Genomic DNA, 21,023 nt, shown 5'->3' with positions numbered 1-21,023 from the left:
CTTCCCATTTCAGGAACATGAGCTCCATCCAAGATGACAGACGTCAAGGTAGCGACTAGAGACCAGACATGCTCTGTCCACTGGGCTCCTTCGCCACATTTACATCGGTGACGCTTTAACTGTTACAACCTTTGCGCTTCAAAACTATACGCGGTGGTACTTTAGGTGCCCCACTCGGTGTAGCATCCTGATCCAATTGATAAAAATGTTTCGGATTCCATATGCTTATTGAACTTTGTACATATATTCGTGTCTAATCCTGCCATACGCTTGTGAACAGTCTAGGAATAGAAGAGCATCTGTTGTTTGACTGTCTTGTTAGGTAATTATGACCTCTCGTATTCTTTTCAGCAGTTGATATACATTTTCAGACGTATTGCAGGCGAATTCTAAGTTTCAAATCAGTTTGTCCATATATTTATTGGTGCTGATTTATATACCAACTTCTGAGGTTTATATTATCACTCAAAATTGAGACTAAAATCTTTGACTAACGTTGTATTTGTCTTTTTTGGAACTAACACTTCGACTCCAGTGCTACTAGTCTTCCCAATTGTTCCGTTTGACAGCACTTCATTAACCCATTGCGTTAATTCGTTCCGTATCAAAAACCAGAAACAGTAATATAATTAAGATGGTAGAACATCTTCTGCAGTAATTTTACTTTTTGGAGCTTTGAACACTACGTTATGAACCTCTGTTTTGCTAAATGGTTTTGTAAGCTCTGTCCGTTTTTTTGCAGTCAATGATGTGGGAATGTAGCTTAAAAAGTCTAATATCAAGAATTTCGATTCGAAGGCGTGGCCAAGAAAATATTTTATAATGTTGCAAAAATCTGTCGTGTATGCGGTGGGGGCTTGTTATAAGTTATCCGTAGTCTAAAACTAATTTGTGAATGACGTGGTTCCAGGAGTGTCGATGCTATTGAAGAATATGACTTAGTGTGGCTTGCTCCTCTGGGTTTATAGGGAGAATCTTTCTCAGGATTGCAGCTGCTGATTTTCATTTCCTATGTATAGCAAGTAGTTCCGATTTGATTCTATTGACATCAGGCCGATTGAACTTACCATGTACCGATAAACGATGGAGATCATTCAAAACTCAATAAAGAAAATTATACTTATTCTGTTGATCTTGACTAACATCTCTACCTAAAGTTTGACATACATATCGAAATTTAGGTTTTACTCGTGTTTCCAACCACTCTATTAATGTATTTTGGACTGACCGGAAGGCCTTCAGTTTGTTCCACGTTTCTCTAATCAGCTGTAATATTTTGTAATAATGTGCAATTTAAGAGAAAATATTATCTATCTTTACAAGGTTTTATCATATCTATATTTATTTTGATAATAGGTTCACTATGATCATTCGAGCATACAGGAAAATTCTCAACATTTATAATATCTTTGAATCGGGGTGCTACATCCTATCTATTCTGAACGCACTATTTGATGTGATATGTATGTAACCTGGTGCATCTCTATTGAGATGATACCAAGCGCCAAGTAATTGCAACTCTTGTGTTCAATTGTATAACGTACTTGAAAAAATACATCCATAAGTCTGGTCATTCGTTCTGATTCTCCCACGAGTATAGTGTCTACGGTGTGGGATGTTGCCTCTGGCCCACCAACATTGAGAAAAAATATTGTGCTTGTTGGTATTGGCTCCCTGGTGGTGGGTAAATGTTACAATAGAGCACGGAACATAAGTGCACACACATTAGCCTACCGGTGGGAATGCTTCACCAGATTAGATAATTCTGTAGTGCTGCCTCCTAGAGGAAGAAAAACAAGCTACTGTTGCTAGACATGAGGCTGTGCAAACAGAACCTGGAATGGTGAACGTAGTTTCGTTATAATTTAAAGTGTTACTTTGGTTTGTGAGTTTGTGTAATAAATGTAGTTAAACTTGTTAACATATGTGTTTCCATCGCACAACATTATGGCGCAGTCTGTATAAAAGAACTTTACTCTTCATGGATTGTAGGATTTGCAAGAACCTTACATTTCCGTAAGTTTTTTTTTCATCTCGGACTGACTGTCCTCATTCGTAGAACAAACTGTTGGAACAATCATAAACGTTTCGGTTTGACGCAATTTGTCATAATACGGTAAGCATAAACCGTCTAAGTCTTATAAAAATAGTGTGGTGTAAATATATATATCAAGATTCCATCTAATGTGGAAACGAGTAATAATCATGAAGCGTACAAAGGCTTTGTCACCTTCATAGATACATTGTGATCCGATGTAAATCAAGTATAATTATAAGTGAAAACTCACTTTTCATAGTTGTTAGGTTAAACGTTTGGATTTGCAGTCATAAATATGTACACACACTTGACATGTAACGCTTTCGGCGAAGATTCAGAGGACATTGAAGATTATCTCTCACGTTTCGAACAGTTGTGCATAATTCAAAAGTTCAGACATGATCCGAGAGTTCCTATACTCATCACCTTTATAGGTGCAAAGGCATTTAAAGTCTTGAAAAAAGGTAGTCGCACAAGACCTTGTACAGAATCTGTCGTATTCTCGTCTAAAGGATAGTCTTTTGTCACACTACAAACCTGTAACTAATAAGTTTGTTGAACGATATAAGTTTCGACGTTGTGTACAAAGGGAAGGTGAAACCGTTTCTGCTTATTTCATAAGGCTGAAGCAAGAAGCCATGAAATGTAACTACGGCAATTATCTGGACGAAGCTTTAGTTGAACAGATAGTATTGGGCATACGATCTGAAGTTACTAGAAAAAAGTTGCTTTGAGTACAGTCACTAACCTTTCAGCGATGTCAGGAACTGACATTACAAAATGAAATGTTAGAGAAAGAAACTTTTTTGTTAATACGATCAGAAAATGTAAAGCAAGAGTCAACAGTTTCACGCACCTCAACCCAATTTCCAAGAAGAACAGTGCAAGGGGACAAACATACAAAACAACATACTTATAGTTCGCCTAATCCAACGATTCGCGGAATGAAATATACTGCTTACAGATGTCGTAACTGTACGTACAAACATGATTCTAAAGACAACTGTCCAGCCAAGCATTCTGTTTTTTCATTCTGTAGGAAACGTGGTCACTGGCAAAAGCGGTGTAGGAAGAGAGAGAAGCTTAAACAGAAGCCCAATAGTAATAATAATGTAGGACAAACTACTGAAATCGAAAATTTGAAGATGTCAACTTCTCATAATTCACCTGGCGAGCAAACAGCATGGTTACCTAGTATCGTTTCATACAGTTGTGACTCACATATCACCAGGCCAGCTACGTCCAGTTACCCTTTATCAAAGAATCCAATGCTAAAGGATTTACTTATTAACGGCAAGTTTGTTCAATGTGAGCTCGATACAGGGTCTGCCGTAACTCTGTTCCAAGCAGATTCATTCAGGAATTGGTTTCCAACGACTGATATTAACCATTCCTCCATAAAAATATATGGCGTAGGGAAACATGTTCTTTCAGTGCAAGGTCAGGCTGAACTTGAACTTACACACTCCGGATTGACTTACTTACTTCCCGTTATTTTACGCAAGGACTTTCTCACCTATCCACTCATAGGTCGTTCATGGTTAGATGTCGTTTCGGCGGATTGGAGAACTTTACTGTTACATTCACAGCAGACTAGTTCTATGATAGTTGACCCTACGGGAAATGACCAACCAGAACATTTACGGATGAAAATAAAACATGAATTTGCTTCGGTCTTCGATGGTGATCTATCGAAACCAATTGCACCGTACATAATTGATATACCTTTGAGAAGAGATGCTGTACCGATTTTCCGGAAAGCCTATGATACACCTTACGGTTTGCGGGCACAAGTGGAAGTCGAAATTAAGAAACTAGTACAACAAGGTATCTGAGAGGCTATCACCTACTCTGATTGGGCATCTCCTCTTGTGGCAGTCACCAAGAAAGATGGGTCTTTGAGGTTATGTGTCGATTTTTCTTCAACTGTCAACAAGATGACAGAAAATATGAAGTTCAATATTAGTAAAACTGATGATATATTTGCTAAACTGAAGAATTGGCAGTATTTCTCCGTAATGGACCTTCAACTGGCTTATTGCCAACTTCTCTTGTCAGAAAAGTCACAAATTGTAACTATAGTGAACACACATGTCGGACTCTATAATATAAAACGGTTGTGCTTCGGGATCACAGTTAGTGGCAATATTTTCCAACTGACGCTGGCTAAAATCTTGGGAGACACACCAGGCGTCGCATTTTACTTTGATGACGTTATCGTAGGTGGAGATACATTGACACAATGCCATGAAAGAACACTTCTAGTCCTCTCTAAACTTCAGCAACATAATGTGAAGGCTAACTTCAACAAATGTACCTTTTTATCTCCGGAAGTCGAATACTTGGGATATTGCATATCTTCGAAAGGCATTAGTCCTTCCCGTAAGAATCTAGAGGCAATATTAGACTGTCCAGAACCGTCGGACATCTTACAGTTGAGATCTTTTATCGGCATGTTAAACTTCCATCGAAGATTTATACACAATCTCGCTTCAAAGATACCACATCTTACCTCTCTCTTGAAGAAAGATGTTTCGTGAAAATGGACTACTGAAACATCCAAAGAATTTAGGAACATTCTAAAGGAACTACGAGAAGCGCAACCCACAATACCATTCGATCCAAATAAACCTATTGTGCTGATATGCGATGGTTCTCCATGCGGTTGCGGCGCCCGATTATGCCATCGTGTAGAAGGAGCGCTCGCTACGGTGGCATGTGCATCTTCTACACTTAGTGATGTGGAGAAAAGATATGCACAGGTATAAAGAGAAGCATTAAGTGTAGTATTCGGCGTGAAGAAATTTGAAAAATTCGTAAGAGGACTTCATTTCGAAATAATCTCTGATACTACGGCCATTAAGTTCATATTTTCAACAGGGTAGTCAATGTCCAAGCACGCTTCGAACAGACTATTGCGTTGGTCTCTCTTTCTATCCGAATTCAACTACTACGTAGTGACATCATCACGTGTACCTGTGGCGGACATGCCCAGCAGGTTACCTTGTCCCACAGAAGACCCAGTAGATGAGGAAACTACATTGTGTTACATCATGACAGGCACCAGAGCGCCAATTTCTCTACAGATGATCGCTGATCAAACTAATGCTGATCCAGTGATAACCGAAGTTGCAATATATGTAGAAAGGGGTTGGCCGAAAAGGTTTAATCAACGGATTCCAATATTTAACCTTACTACGAAAGGCGAAACCTTCTCTCGCTAGAGGCAGGATGTCTGTGGTGGATGGGGAGGTTAGTCATCCCACAATCGCTTCGCTCGAAGGTTGTGGAACTCTTCCATTCGAACCACCCTGAGGAAAGGACGATGATGGAGACCTTACGATCACAAGCATGGTGGCCCAAGATGACAAGGGATATACAACATTGTATCCAGACTTGTGAAACATGCCAATCCACACGTTCCAGGATCAAGAAAGGTCCAGATAATAGGTGGCCGGAAGCTAGATTTGTAGGACAAAGACTCCACGTAGACCATTTCTTCTTGGCTGGGAGGAAGTTCCTGTTGCTTGTGGATGCTTACAGTCACTGGATAGATGTCTGTCCAGTATCTTCCTTAGATACACCGGAGACCATACGCTGGATTCTTAAGTCATGCTCGACTCTCGGAATTCCACAAACAATAGTTTCGGATAATGGTCCAGCATTTATCACCTTAAAGTTCCGTTCCTTTTGCCAACAGTTCGGGATTGAACATATCACAATACCGCCGTACCACAGTCCTAGCAACGGGCTTGCTGATAGGTACGTACGCACGGTGAAGACTGGCATGTTGAAGATGTTGCATGAACTTCCACATCTGACTTTGTTACAGTTCGATGCAAAGTTAGCAGAGTATATGCTGTTTTTGAGGAATTCCCGGTTGGGAGAGGAACGTAGTCTTTCTGCAGCCTCAGTCCTCACCTTCAGTCCAAGAACATGGTGGAACTGTATACGTGGTGATCATAATAGAGATGCCGAGAGGACAGAAGCTCCTCCTTTCTTGAAACCTAGGATCAACCTCAGCAAACCATACAGGACATTTTCACCTACCGAAACCGTATGTTTGCAATCACCGAAGCACTTGTCACCTAACTTCAAGGAGGGAGATATTGTAGAAAGGTTGGGTGGAACTCACCTATACAAAGTGCGCTTTGCCGATGGAACTCAAAGAGTGGTACATTCACGTTGGATTCGTCACAGGACACACAGTCAACAAAACCATCCAGAAACCTGTGATGATGATAGTCCACCCGGACCAGAAGGCGCGGCGGAGAATCGAAATTCAGATTCCAAAATTACCCCACCTTAACTCCACGTTGATGACCATCAACCCCAAGACGCTGACGCCGCTCCACGGCCAATATGCACTTTTCATGTGCCTAGAAGATCGACCAGGATTAAGGTACCCCCTGACAGATACGGGTACCCTTGTTAATTTTTTTTGTAACTGGGAGGAATGTAGTGTTGCCTCCTGGAGGAAGAAGAAACAAGCTACTGTTGCTAGACATGAGTCTGTGCAAACAGAACCTGGAATGGTGAACGTAGTTTCGTTATAATCTAAAGTGTTACGTTGTTTTGTGAGTTTGTGTAACAAATGCAGTTAATCTTGTTAACATATGTGTTTCCATCGAACAAAAAAATTTTAAGTGCTTTCGAATTGCTATTGCAGTTACTTGTGCTGTAGGGGTGAAATTATTGTAAACATTATACATTATCAGATAGGAAAAATCAGCTATTGCGAATTCCTGGAACATGGCTACGTCTATATACGATTGAAGTTGAAAATCAATGAGTGCCGCTATTTGTTTCGTACCTTGCATCTGATTTAAGTTTATGGTTGCTAATGTAAATGATTGGATTATTATCACTGTCCACAACTTAACACAAAACTTCATTGAATTTTTCGACATAAGTGCACATTTTTTGGTAAATTCTTTGGATACTGTACAGTGCGTGTTTTAACAAGATTTAGCTTTTACGTTTTTTGAGATTTCTATCTAGAAAACGTTTTCTTTACATATGAACTTTTTGAATACATTAATTACTTTTGTCAATAAATAAATCGGAAGTAAGTTTGTTACTATTTGAACGTTTCTCTTTGGCTGCATAGTCTTCAGTAATTGATTTATTGCCATTTTGAAGATATTGTTCTGTGTTATCGGCTGCTGGTTCTACACTAAAATCATCTGTAACTAAGTTTGTACTTACGTGTTCATCCCTTTTCTTGCTTTTTTACGTAACACAATTGACGCCTCTGCCACTGCCCTTAACCTTGATGCAGATCTCGAACGTGATTTACGGGAGGAGGTAACAACGGAAACTCGGTTTCCTTGAACAAGGCACTTGGAGGAAGGTGGTTATGAGAGTGGGATCATCTATTGTGGTCCGGGGAATCTACACAATCGCCTCACATATTTAGTCTGGTTCACTGCAGTATTTTCGTGCATTTATCCTGGATCTTCTTCATTGGTAATAGTGTTGTTGGTGTTGTCTTCTGCCTCAGTTGCGTCTGCTGCTGGAGTTGCTGGTTCACGTAGTTTTGTCGGCACCGGAAGCACTGTGAGTTTGTATGCAAGAGGTACTATTTGTCCAAAAAATAAATGCTCGGTTGATGGTGGCGTTGCAAGCAAAACTTCAAGGATTAAAGATTTTGAAGTGAAATGTGTGAATGGACACATCATTCCCAACTCAACTTCATTTAAAGTAAGATAATATCTTTTCTGTGAGTTGCGTACCAATAATATATTTCACAAGAATCTTCCTGCGTGGCAGGAGGTACAAAAAATGTATCGGTCTGGAAAAACAAGTACATATGAAAGAAAATAAGCGATATGAAATTCTTCTCGCCAATAGTGAAACATTTCGAAAACTAACATGATAAGTAAATATATACTTACCAATAGAAGGTTAGTTTCACTGGTTCAGATTTTTTTTAGTTGCCAAAGAGGGACAAACATGTGTGTCTTGGAATCTGCATTTAGACAGTGATTATTTTTCTCAAATCTGTAACCACAGCACCTGCATTTTTAATCTATCATTTCAACTGCTAATTTCGAAAAACACATTAGATTTTTCCTTATTAAATAAATAAACAATAAATAACTCATAGCGCGACAGTCCTCGAAGGGCCTTGGCCTATCTCCCGACTGCCAGCCTCCCTCTCACAATCCTACATAGAGATGTGGAGAACTTAAACCGGTAATGGGGTGAAATGGATTGAGAACGTCGAACCCTCAGCAGTTATAGGAGATTTCCGATTCCGGGTTATGCAACTCACTCGTAGCTCCTAATTTAATCACGATGATGGGTTGTTACCGGTCCTATACACAGGTCGAGAACTCAGGAGGACTCTAACCCATGTCATCCCTCAGTCGGATTCTTATAGTATACAGCTACAGATTTTACAACACAATTATAACGTTAATATCTGGCCTACATTTGTCGACTCATATAACCTAATATGTTTTTCATTTTAAAAATTGAAATTCTATTGATAACTCAACCATATTTTTTTAAACAGGAGATCGAATTTCGACGTGGCTGCCAGGAATTTCCACAATAACGATCCTCTGTTTCTTTATCTTGCGTGATATGCAAACAAGAATTGTAAGTCTCGATGATATGCCTTTACACATTTTGTAGGAAGTTTAATACCGTGTAGTTATTTTCTAAATTACAATTTTTTTTATTAAAATATAACTTCTTCTTCTTATGGCGCTACAGTCCACTGATGAACCTTGGCCTCCTCTGTGATTTGTCTCCATCTATCTCTACCTTTCGCCACAACTTTCCAATTTCTATACTGGAGCCTCCGAACATCCTCATCCACTCCATCCACCCATCTTAATTTAGGCCTTCCTCGTTTCCTTTGTCCACCTGGGCTATCCAACATTACTCTCTTTGCAGGGTCACTATCACTCATGCGCATCACATGACCTGCCCATCTTAATCTAGCCGCCTTTATTACACCAATAACTGTTGGTTCTTGATATAAGTCATAGAGCTCCTTATTAAATCGCTTTCTCCATTTTCCATTCTCACATACTGGTCCCAATATTCTTCGTAATATCTTTCTTTCAAAGGTCTCTACCAACTCTTCATCTTTCCTTGTACTGGTCCAAGTTTCCGCAGCATAAATCAATACAGGTCTTATCAGTGTCTTGTAAAGTATTAACTTAGTTGTTCTGGACAATATGGTGCTCTTAAAGTGTCTCTGTAGTCCATAATAGGCCCAATTCGCTGCTATAAGTCATGTCTTTACTTCCTCCTGTGAATCATTTTCATATGTCACAACAGAACCCAGGTAGATAAAGGCATCCACTCTATCAAAGGTATAATTAGCCATTGGTATGGTCGGTGATGTATTATATCTGTGTGCTTTGCCTGCTGCCATGTACTTAGTCTTCCCTTCATTCACCACCAATCCCATCTTTTTTCCTTCCCTTTCTATGGCCAGAAATGCTTCTTCCATTGCATGTAGAGATCTTCCTACTATGTCCACATCATCTGCATATGCAAGTATCTGGATTGACTTATAATATATGGTACCCCTAATTTGCACCCGAGCTTCCCGTATAACCTTCTCTAAGGCAATGCTAAACAACAAACAGGACAGCACATCGCCTTGTCTTAGTCCATTTTCTATTTCAACAGGTTCTGAGAGTTGTCCTCCTACTCTTATCTTACTATTAGAGCCCTCCATAGTTATCCTTACCATTCTTATTAATCCTATTGGAATTCCGAGATCTTTCATTGCCAGATATAGTTGGGTCCTGTTTATACTATCGTATGCAGATTTAAAATCAAGAAACAATTTTTTTATTAAAATATAACAGTCGTGACAATATGTCTAATTAATTTCATCCTAGTTATACACTAGTTGGCACAGCACTGTAAAAAAATTGCCTTTATAAAAGGCGAACCCTAGACCATTGCTATGTTGCGAAGTTATCGTACCGATAATAACAATTTAATATTATTAAAATAAAGCCCCTAATCGGAAGCTTCCTCCATCACACTTCATATACTCATATCTCTATTTCAGGACCTTCAGGACAGATAATCAGAAACAGCAATGTCCGAGCCAAGATTCGAACTCGGGGCTCCTGTGTCGTAGCGCGATGTGCTAACCGTCCCGCCACGGGATTTTAACATAATTTCACGTTCACAAAGCATTTCATTTGTCCAATTAGGCTTTTGTAAAACATATTATACTACTTGATATGTTATTCGACAATAAGTGCAAGTTTATGTATTTAAGGGAAGTGTAGGGAAGTAGGGATCCTGCACAGAAAAGGCTGTATTGCCCGATATAGAACCCACACACAGGATGTAAGTTGTTTCATTGCTCTGCAATAGGATATTACCCAAAGGGCTGTGGAAGAGTAGTCTCTGCCTCAACGTGTAGCATCCACGATACGATATATGACGTAATGAGGTTACACCTTGATTCAATCACGTGCATCCACAATCAACACCTCCGTGCAGTAGAGTGACGAGTAATTTTGTAAGCAAGGGATGTGGTTGTCGGCCGGGGGGTGGGGGAAGGCGAAGATATTCGTTCAATTTTTAACAAACGTTTGTATGCGGATAGGGAATGATGAGTGAAGTGATACAAAGTAGATATCTTATTCGCTCATTCCATGAATAAAACGCCTAAAACTACATAATGTTTCAAGGTATGAAACAACATAAATAATTTATTATTTTAATAGAAATTAATGAAATATGAATGGAAAATTTCAAGAGACATCACTTTTTGAGATGACAGCTTCCCATGAGGTTACTAACAATTACAAAATTAACGTTTGCGTCTGTTTATTGATTTAGTTGCAAAATTTAATAGCATAGCTTCATCAGTAAACCCATAATGCACGAGAAAAAAATATAGTTACATCAAATCTATGCAAACACTAGATTTAAATAATACACTATTTATATTTTTTATTGTTACATTTACCATATTCATGATTCATTTTATGATTTCAACTTTATTAAGGTAATTTGTATTGAGCAGTTTCAAAAATATTTGCAATTTCTATTAAAATTAAAATATTTGTCATCAAATACGCCATATTTGTTTTACAGGCTTGTATTAGTTGGCCTTCTTTCTCTTAAAAAGAACAGTGGTATGGGGAGAATCGAACCGGGGACCCTTCGTGTAGTAAGCAGGTATAATAGTGACCGGACCACACCGTTTATGTGCTTATATGCTCCTACTCATGTGTTGAAACCATATTGCACTATTCTTTACGCTATTCATAAAAAGTACTACATTAGAATTAAATTTGTGTTTCTCGAAGCTACGAAACATAATGTTTTCTTGTGAACTCTACATATTGTAAACGAAGAACTTTAAATGTCGTTTACAATTCGGCCCCTGTCGTGTATGATTCAAAAGTCTACCTAAGAGGACTGCGAGGTGAACATGCGCAGTTCTACGATTGGCATGATTTGTGATCTCAGTGAACGCAAAGGTTTTCGCAGAAGTATGACGTCCGTGGTTGTTTTGCAGCGGCGTGCCCAAGAAGTTTTAAGGGAGGTATATGCAGTGCCGTATCAAGGAGTGGGCAAAGTGGGAAACCGCCCGGGGCCTCTTGTCTCATGGGGTTGATACAAGAAATATATTAAATAAAATAAAGGGAAAAAAGATCGAACAGGCTATTTTTGTAGGCAATAAAATTAATACATTCTGTTTATATCTAGCTTTAAATTCTAGTGAAACGTTGTAATACGTCAAATCAGGGGCGTATCATAAAGACTCTAATCTAAGCCTAAGGGGTCCCGCAAAAATTTTAAATTATTCTCATATTTCTCATGTGTAATATTTTCGCTAAAATTCATGGTATCTTGCGTGGACATTTTAACCCATTTATTCATTTCTCGAATAAAATTTAATTTATCTTTGTTTTCTTCTTTCTCTCGACCTTTCATTCCCGATTTTGATATGTTAACAATCAAAGCACTTCCAACTGTCTCGAAGCAAGTGCCAGGTATTTAATTGCTTGGGTCGTTTGCAACTCAAGAAGGCAATGGATAATATAAGCAGTTCTTACATACTTCCTACAGCTTCTGATTTCAGCTGCCTGAAAACAAACAAACACTTTATTAGAGTGAGTGAAATTGAATATGCTGTTTATTAGAGTGAGTGAAAATAAAAATATCAGAGATTTATATAAAGGTGTAAATGAATTTAGAAAGGGGTGGCAACCTAAAGTAAACTTGATAAAAGATAAAGACGGTGATTTTCTAGCTGACCCAAGCGATATTCTAAATAGATGGAAGAACTACTTTAATGACCTTTTAAATGTCCATGTAGGAGATATATCAGAAGTAAATGAAGTACACACAGCAGAACCTTTAGTTCCAGAACCTAACTTGACTGAAGTTAAAGATGCTATTAAAAGGCTAAAGAATAACAAAGCACCTGGCATTGATTTAATACCAGCTGAGTTAATTAAATATGGTGGAAATTCATTAATATGTCAAATTCATAAATTAATTTGTTTAATATGGAATAAAGAAGAAATCCCTCAACAGTGGAAAGAATCCATAATTGTTCCTGTGTTAAAAAAAGGTGATAAAATGAACTGCAATAATTACCGTGGAATTTCTCTACTCTCAACAACATATAAAATATTGTCTAACATTCTTTTAACAAGACTTACCCCATATGCTAATGAAATTATAGGTGATTATCAATGTGGATTTAAACGTAACAGATCAACTACAGATCAAATTTTTCACATCAGACAGACACTTGAAAAAAAGTGGGAATATAATCAAAATGTCCATCAGCTATTCATTGATTTCAAAAAAGCATATGATTCGGTCAAAAGAGATAAATTATATAATATATTAGTAGAGTTTGGAATACCTAAGAAGCTTGTTAGTATGATAAAATATGCGCCAGTGAAACAGAAAGTAAAATTCGTGTGGGTATTAATATGTCTGACAAATTTACAATTCATGATGGGTTAAAACAAGGAGATGCATTATCTCCATTGCTCTTTAATTTTGCCTTAGAATATGCTGTTAGGAAGGTAAAAGAAACTAAAGAAGGACTAAAATTAAATGGTGTGACTCAGTTGTTAGCATATGCAGATGATGTAGACTTACTGGGGGATGATGTGAATACAATTAAGAATAATGCTAAAATGTTTTTCAAAACTGCTAAAGAGATAGGTTTTGAAGTTAACAAAGAGAAAACTAAATATATGCTTAAAGGCCGAAACCAAGCGTTAGGTAATAATCAAAATCTTATTATTGATAACAACTCGTTTCAACCAGTTTCCAAATTCAAATATTTAGGAGTAATATTAACAAATGAAAATTATATTAAAGAGGAAATAAAAAGTAGGCTTAATTCAGGAAATGCATGTTACTTCTCTCTTCATAAACTTTTGTCTTCTCGTTTAATATCTAAGAAACTAAAAGTTAAAATATACAAAACAGTAATTTTGCCTGTAGTATTATATGGGTGTGAAACTTGTTCCCTTACATTGAAAGAGGAACATAAATTGAGAGTATTCGAAAATAAGATCCTTAGGAAAATCTTTGTACCTAAAAGGGATGAGGAGACAGGTGAGTGGAGAAGGTTACATAATTTAGAACTACATAATTTGTACTCATGTCCAGATATTATTAGGATGATTAAATCAAGAAGACTTAGGTGGGCAGGCCATGTGACACGAATGGGAGAGGAAAGAGGAGTTTACAGGATTCTTGTTGGGAAACCAGATGGTAAGAGACCTGTAGGAAGGCCAAGACGAAGATGGAGGGACAACGTTGAGATGGACCTAAAGGAAATCGGTAGGGATGGAAAAGAGTATATAGATCTTTCTCAAGATAGGGACAGATGGAAAGCCTGTGTTGCTGCAGCCATGAACCTTCGGGTTTAAGAAGGCTAGAGAGTTAGTTAGTTAGAGTGAAATTGATGCGTTGCGGATACGAAGGGCGAACTCAACTAACGTACATTGTGAGGGAAATGCGTTTCAAGTTGTCAGGCACAGTGCGAACTCCACAAAAACGTGGTAAGGGTAGATCGGAAAGTTTCCTGCGTGATTTACAAAGTTTTTTGTTGAATTTTCCCCATGCCTCTCAACTTGAAACAAATTTTCCTCTAAATGTAATTTTGTTGAGTTCGCCCTTCCTATCCACAACGCCTCAATTATTAAATATAATTTTCTTCAATATTTTATTATATAAATATAATAATTTGCTGACGAATCTCTGAAGATTTTGTATCGAGGCACATTGAGATTTCAAATTTAAAAACAGGTTCGGGACTCGTATTGTCATCTCGCCCAGGACCTCGCGATATGTTGCTACGCCACTGGGTATATGGATTGCCATTGTTCATCTATTTTATTTAAAAGATATCATCTCATATTTTACCTTACAAGGTGGACATCAAAGGGTTAAGATTTTCGCCAATATCTCTCTGCTCACCCAATTGCCTGCTGTAAGAAGTAATTTAATATTGGTGAAACTACATGAACATTCATCCTAAGTGATATTGACGAGGAATTATTTATCGTGTTTTGCTTCTTATAAATACAATGCATCAATACATTAATTCTACTTAATAAAAAAAATAATCGGCTCTAAAATAGATTCGAACCTGTGATTTTGAGACAATTGAGCCAGGACTTTACCGCTTTCCAACTTTATCACTAAAACAAACAAACTTGAAATTTTGCCTTTAGGATCACAGCAATCTTGCAAACCTTGTAAGTTACACTACTTTATTTTTACAAGTTCGAATAGACTTCTGTCGCAACTTTTTCTCTCCCATCTATATTATTGTGACAAAACTCACGTGAAGGGGCATTGTTACATGTTGCAAATAACTTTTCATAGTATCGTTAGTTCCAGATTTGACCACAGCAACCGATAATTTAGATTCTGGACAAAAAGAACATTGCCGCCGGGGAAATTGACTTAACCTCTTTGAGGACATTTCTCTGATGAATGGCATTTACGGCATTTATTCAACAAATGTTCTTCCAATTTGCACAAAATACAAGTCTTCGACTGTCCGGGATATGTCACCCAATATTTGTATCCACTCATCTTTACGTATGATGGTTAGGGGTATACCTAAAACTATTTTTAACAGGACACGTCCGGTACGTGTGGGATAAATGTAATCATCGGAATATATTTCGTCTTCAAGTTTCACCACCTCACCATAAGTACTCATAACGCTATTAATAACGGCTTCACTTAATTCTGTAGGGACAACGTGAATCCGAGCGATAGCATGTCTCGCATGTTCCCATTCTACTTCTTCCTTGCTGTCTTCGTTGCCATCGCTGTAGGATACGTCTGCACCGGAATTCTTTAGTAACCGTTCACCCACTACTTTTCTCACAAATTTAAAATACAGACACTGTCGAAAGTAATATATTTCAATACTTTGTACTTGTTGCGCCGGAACACAGTATTTATCGTGAACCACTTTTGGAAATCTAAGGACATAGGCCTCGTTTTCACATCACCGAACAAGAAACTTCAATGTATTTTGTCGTTGTATACTCATCTTGTTCTATTTTATCACATCTTTACTTTCAATCAATAATTACTACATGAAGGCACCCACACACAAAAATGATCACTAGAAGACCGTATACGACCCCAACTAACTCGGGCAATTCAAATACCCATACCTTCACGAACATTCAGCAGAGCTAGCGTGGTCGCCTTGTAATCAAGGGGTGGAGGCATATAGTGGTTCGGATCCCACTTTAAACTATATGTCCAGTCCCGACTAGCCTTACTGTGCATAAAGTGGACTTAAAACACCAAATCAACCAACCAACCAACACACAGCAGAGCTCACCACCAATATGCTAACTGCGAGAGTGGCAGATAGACTGAACTACTCCGCCACTAGGGATAACAATAATTATAAAAATGTTACTGTACTTTACATCTGAGCACTTCACATATAACTATCTGTTTTGAATTTCTTCCTCTGCAGATTTTTCTGGGTGGCAGCTTTGACACTATCCTATATCCTGGGAGTGATAATAGTAATGGGAAATTGGAATTCGTTCCAGCACAACCCTGTAATAATGATATACAGGAAAGCGGATTTCAACGAGGAATTTCCTGTTCCTGCAACTTTAATTTGTCCTCAAGACATTTCCTCACAGGAAAAGATAAAAGAAATAGTTTCCAGGTAACAGTTAATCAGAGATTAATATGTGATATTAATAATTAGCTATTACAGATTAAATTGTAATTAATATCCTTAATTCATTATCCGAATTTCTGATTCCATAATGTTTTCAATTTACTGTATTTTGTTGTATATCATTATATATTTTTTAGACTCTTCCCCACACGTTTTACTTCTCAATATCTCTATGTCCATTATTCTTCACACAATGTGTTTATTGCGGGTGAATTATTGCACAGTTCAGAAAAATGGTTAAGTGACCCAAGAGACTTGAAAGTGAGAATCCTCAAAGTGAGATGTCCACTTTCTTTAACACTACTAAGAGATGCAGGTCAAGTTGACATCACCTCTACATGTTTGGTTACTAAGTTAATTGATCTTCAATTTGAGGAGCGTTTAAAATGATTCGGACAATTTTGTAAAAAAAATCTCGTTCCCTCTCAATGTGGAATGAGATTCATTCCAGGTTGTAGTCCATTAAAAGTATTAGGCAATAATCTAATGTTAGGTCTCCGTATTCAAAGTGGAGAGGGAGGAGCAACCAGCGTCCGAGTCGCAGAAACTGGACGAGACCCCAGTTATTTGAAAGCCAATAAACGTCAGTATAACATTCTAAATGCAATGTCTACGGTTAATTTCAAAACATGAAAAGTAGAATATATTTGGTTTTCCTTTCCATAACGAAATTTGGAAAATCGACATGATGTTTCTCTTAAACTTATGGTTGTAGAATTGGTAAAATCATGTGGAAGATTCTTAAATTGGAGACTAATAATCATAGGACTGGGTCTCAACACTATTGACAAAGATAAATTTATTAATCCTAAATTACAGTTATCTCGTTATATAAGATTCTATTTTCGTTCCCTTCAGGAGGCAGTATATCAACTATGTATTTGAAACTTTCCAAATAATACATTATACATTAATTTTATTGCATGTGTCACTTGTAAAAGCATTATAAGCCAAGATAAATTTTCGACAATCACCAACGAATAAAGGACACTTATTTCAGTTAAAAATTCAGGATTAAATATTATATATCCAAGTTCAAATTTTCGGCATTTTTAGACGCCCGTTCTATCCCTGTCACCGAATGAAAGAAGACAGTAATATGTCTTGTTGCTCTATTTTATCCCCTTAGAAGAACAAAATGGGGTAATTATATGCGAGAAAATCAGTTTATACTCTGAAATCAAGATTGGAGATAGAAAGAGAGGGAGAGAGAGAGAGAGAGAGAGAGAGAGAGGGAGGGAGAGAGAGAGATGTAACAAAATTACAAAAACAAGAGATATGCAATAGGCACAGATAACACGGCACAAAAGAATAAGGAGAGAAAGAGAATATATATGAGAGGAAAATCGAGATTGAAACAGAGAGGCTAGGTAGAGAAGGGTACCTCTTAATATGTATCTCATATATACTACCCAACCTAATTGGTCAATGTTTAGCTTCTGTCCACCCTCTTTCACCGATGCTGGTGAATGGAATGAAAAAGAGAAGCACGAAATGAGAGATTGTACTACCTTGGACCGACAAGAATAGAAGATGCATTTTGAGTTTGTAAATGACCATATTTAAAGAAATAAATCATCAAGAAAACTAGAACTTGAATCGTTGGTTGAGGAAATGTGGACATAGTGATAATTTAAAAATGACTGAAAATGTGTTTGTTCAAAACTGCTACACTAAGTTATCCACGTAATTTGGAGTACCCGACGTTTCTGCTAAGTCTCCTTTATGCACATAACCGGGACTGGAATTACACCTTAAAGTGAGATTCGAACCACTCTATTCCTCCATCGGGCATTGAACCTAGGGGCGCTCTCTTGCTTGCAAGATGACGACGTTACCACTACGCTATTTGTGACCCACTTTCCTTCAATACATTTTTAAAAATTAGTATTGTGATTTAAACCCATTACCTCCCAAGCATATTTTGTGTCCCAATGTCCTCGTTTTAGGACAACGAATATAAGATTATTTCTTTAATCTGTTTTCTAATTATTTTTTTTCTGAAAGCTGTTTGGGATGATTAATTTGTAATCTGATAAATAAGAAAAACATAACATGTTAATTTTTTTTCATATTTGTGATCGTTCCTATTAGCTTTGAAAAATGTTTACACCACGTCCCAAAACATGCCTTTTGTGTACTTCACAAAACTCAGACGCCATACAACACAAAGCTTGTGAAAAAAATAGGTGGGTATTAGAGACTGAAACGATCACATAACTTGACCTTCTACTCCAAAATATCATGAATTCATGTGTTAGTGTAGCTTTGAATATAGATGAACTGAAATGAGGACATTGGCAATTGGTGTGTACTGTGTGACAGTGGTAAATACAACTTTTGGCTATAGATTCAATGTTTTTTTGTTGTTTTTTTTTTTCAATTTTTACGTATAAAAGAACCGGACTCCGAATTCCAAGCAGTGTGTTCTTGTTTGTTGTAGTCACACGTTTCCGTAAAGGTAAACCTAAAATTATCTTTGGATCCAGAGTTGTCCTTGAAATGCTGGAGTATGGAGGTTCCTACAGCCCACGAAGTCTACTTTGATAACCTATTTACCATCCGCGACCTACTTATCTATTTGAGCAAAAGGGGTTTCAGAGCTGCAGAAACTATTAGAGAAAACTGGATGGGATATTGTCTCCTATAAAAAAACAAAGACATGTCAAAAGAAGAACGAGGGAAAATAGACTTCAGTTTTGACACAGAAGTTGAGGTGTTGATAGTGAAATGGAATGATAATAGATATGTGGCTGTAGCCACTAACCACGACGCTGTTCAACCGGTGTCAACTGCCTTCAGGTATTATAAAAAAGAGAAGGAGATATTTGGGATCCAGCAGCCAAACGCGAGAAGAAATTTTAACAGTTACATGGGTAGAGTGGGCCATCACGATTGATTGGTAGGGAAGTACCAAACTGGAATAAGGGCTATGAAATGGTACTGGCCACTCTTCCCTGTCTTCTAGATATGACAATGGTAAATGCCTGGTCCATTATCCAAGGGCTTAAATGCCCTTAACTTCCTAAAGTTTCGCAGATATATCACCAGGAAAAAGATAAGATCCTTCACTTGGAAGACTTGTGCAATGAATCCCGGACAAGTCATTCCAGACATGAGGTACGGCGGAGTTCGTCATTTCATCAGGGCAAGGGCGGAACAAAGAAGGAGCCAGCTGCATTCGTGCAAAATAAAACCTAGAACGTACTTTGTCAAGTGCTCCAAGACGCTCTGCATTGCGTGTTATAAGGTATATCACACCATTCAAATTCCCGTTACACAGTGTTGCACTAAATATAATATTCTAGAAGCTATATATACATTTTCAACAAAATATTGTAATCTTACATTGAAATGCTATATATGCATTATAAACAAAATATTGTGAACAGAATATTGTAAACAAAGTATTATATAGAAAAGTACAAATAAGTAATTAAATAAGTAAAACTAACAAAACCTACCAGAGAAATCTACAAAAAAAAGTGTTGTATGCCTATTAGATAACACATTCTATCAATGTCGTCATTTTCTTTGATAAATACTACAAAAAACTAATAACACGATATTTTAAAAGCAGGTTTATGATGAAAGAGCCAAATACGGTGACACAAAATATGCTTGGGAGGAAATGGGATAATTTCCAGTGACCTGAAATGAGGACGTTGAGAGGTAGTGGCTTAAAATGGCGACTAATAGGGTGTAGTTGCCCTTTTTGCCGCGTTTGCCACTGCACTATGCAAAACCTTATATAATAAGGGAAAGTAAACTGTTCTCTCCCCACATTTGGAACTCAGTCGCCGCCACTGTGAGCACTGCATACAACAATGCTATGTACAGGGAAATTGTCCTCTCTCTGTAAGAACATTTCAGTTATCATTCAACCTTCAGTTATCTAAGTAATTCAGGAATTGATTGAAGAAAATAACAGACGGAAAGTTAAAAAAAAATATTTCTCGTCTTCTTTTCTGGAAACGACACCATGGTTACGTATGGTCGATTTTCCCAAATAACAAACTACTCGGAGGGGTCCGAAATAATCTTTGCTGTACTAAGTATTGCATAGAGTTACCTAGAGTATTGTTTGTTTACATTTTTTATGTGAAAGTGAAGTGAACAAGGTGTAATAAATAGGATATCCTGAAATAAAAAAAGTAACTTGTTGTCTCGTAGTTTGATGACTTAAATTTAAGCCATTGTATAGTTGAATAAGATGAGTAATCTACACAATTCCTAAAATACTGCGAGCGATTGTTGGGTAATATGTATCATGTATATAATGGCTTGTCATAACTGATGGGTAACAATTACGATTTACAATGAACAAATAATACATAAATCATATATGTACACATATGTAGCATATATTGTTTATGGTATATGTATATGAATCGAATAATGTTTATGAAAGCAAAATCAGAAAAATGATTTAAGTTGTTCCACCTTGTAAATCATTAGTTATGTTAACGTGAACTGTTCCAATTTAAGTGCAATTGCTCATTTCCACTTCTGAACAAAGACAAACATAAAAGGTTATGCGGAAGTAAGAATTACTCTTACGTGCTTGCAGCATTTCTTAGGTCAAAACCTGATATTTGCAATGCCTTTTTCCATGTAAATATGAGAATAGAAAAGAGAAAATGAAACAGGGAAACAGCGTGTCCATATAGGCACACAAAAACATTTCTACTGACTTCTGTTATATCACCTACATTTTTCTGAAGAGAGAAAAATAAGATTGAAGGGTTCATATAAAACATGAGAGTTATAAAATTAATGTTCCAT

At 37.3% G+C, this 21,023-nt stretch overlaps 1 protein-coding gene across 1 annotated transcript; it reads left to right on the top strand.

Annotated features, from left to right (window-relative positions):
- The first annotated feature begins 5,363 nt into the window (after positions 1-5,363).
- LOC145979633 (uncharacterized) lies at positions 5,364-6,347 on the top strand. The gene has a single exon (XM_083112599.1). It carries the CDS (start codon positions 5,364-5,366, stop codon positions 6,345-6,347), a length of 984 nt encoding a protein of 327 aa, XP_082968725.1.
- The last annotated feature ends 14,676 nt before the right edge of the window (positions 6,348-21,023 follow it).

This window comes from Lepisma saccharinum, chromosome 26, assembly GCF_977018435.1.
Source record: "Lepisma saccharinum chromosome 26, izLepSacc3.1, whole genome shotgun sequence".
Classification (NCBI taxonomy): Eukaryota; Metazoa; Arthropoda; class Insecta; order Zygentoma; family Lepismatidae; genus Lepisma; species Lepisma saccharinum.
Note: the sequence above shows the minus strand (reverse complement) of the source record. Positions and strands in the feature narration are given on the sequence as shown.

Coding starts and splice junctions, on each gene's coding strand:
- LOC145979633 (XM_083112599.1), top strand. CDS start 5,364: ATGATGGAGACCTTACGATCACAAGCATGGTGGCCCAAGATGACAAGG.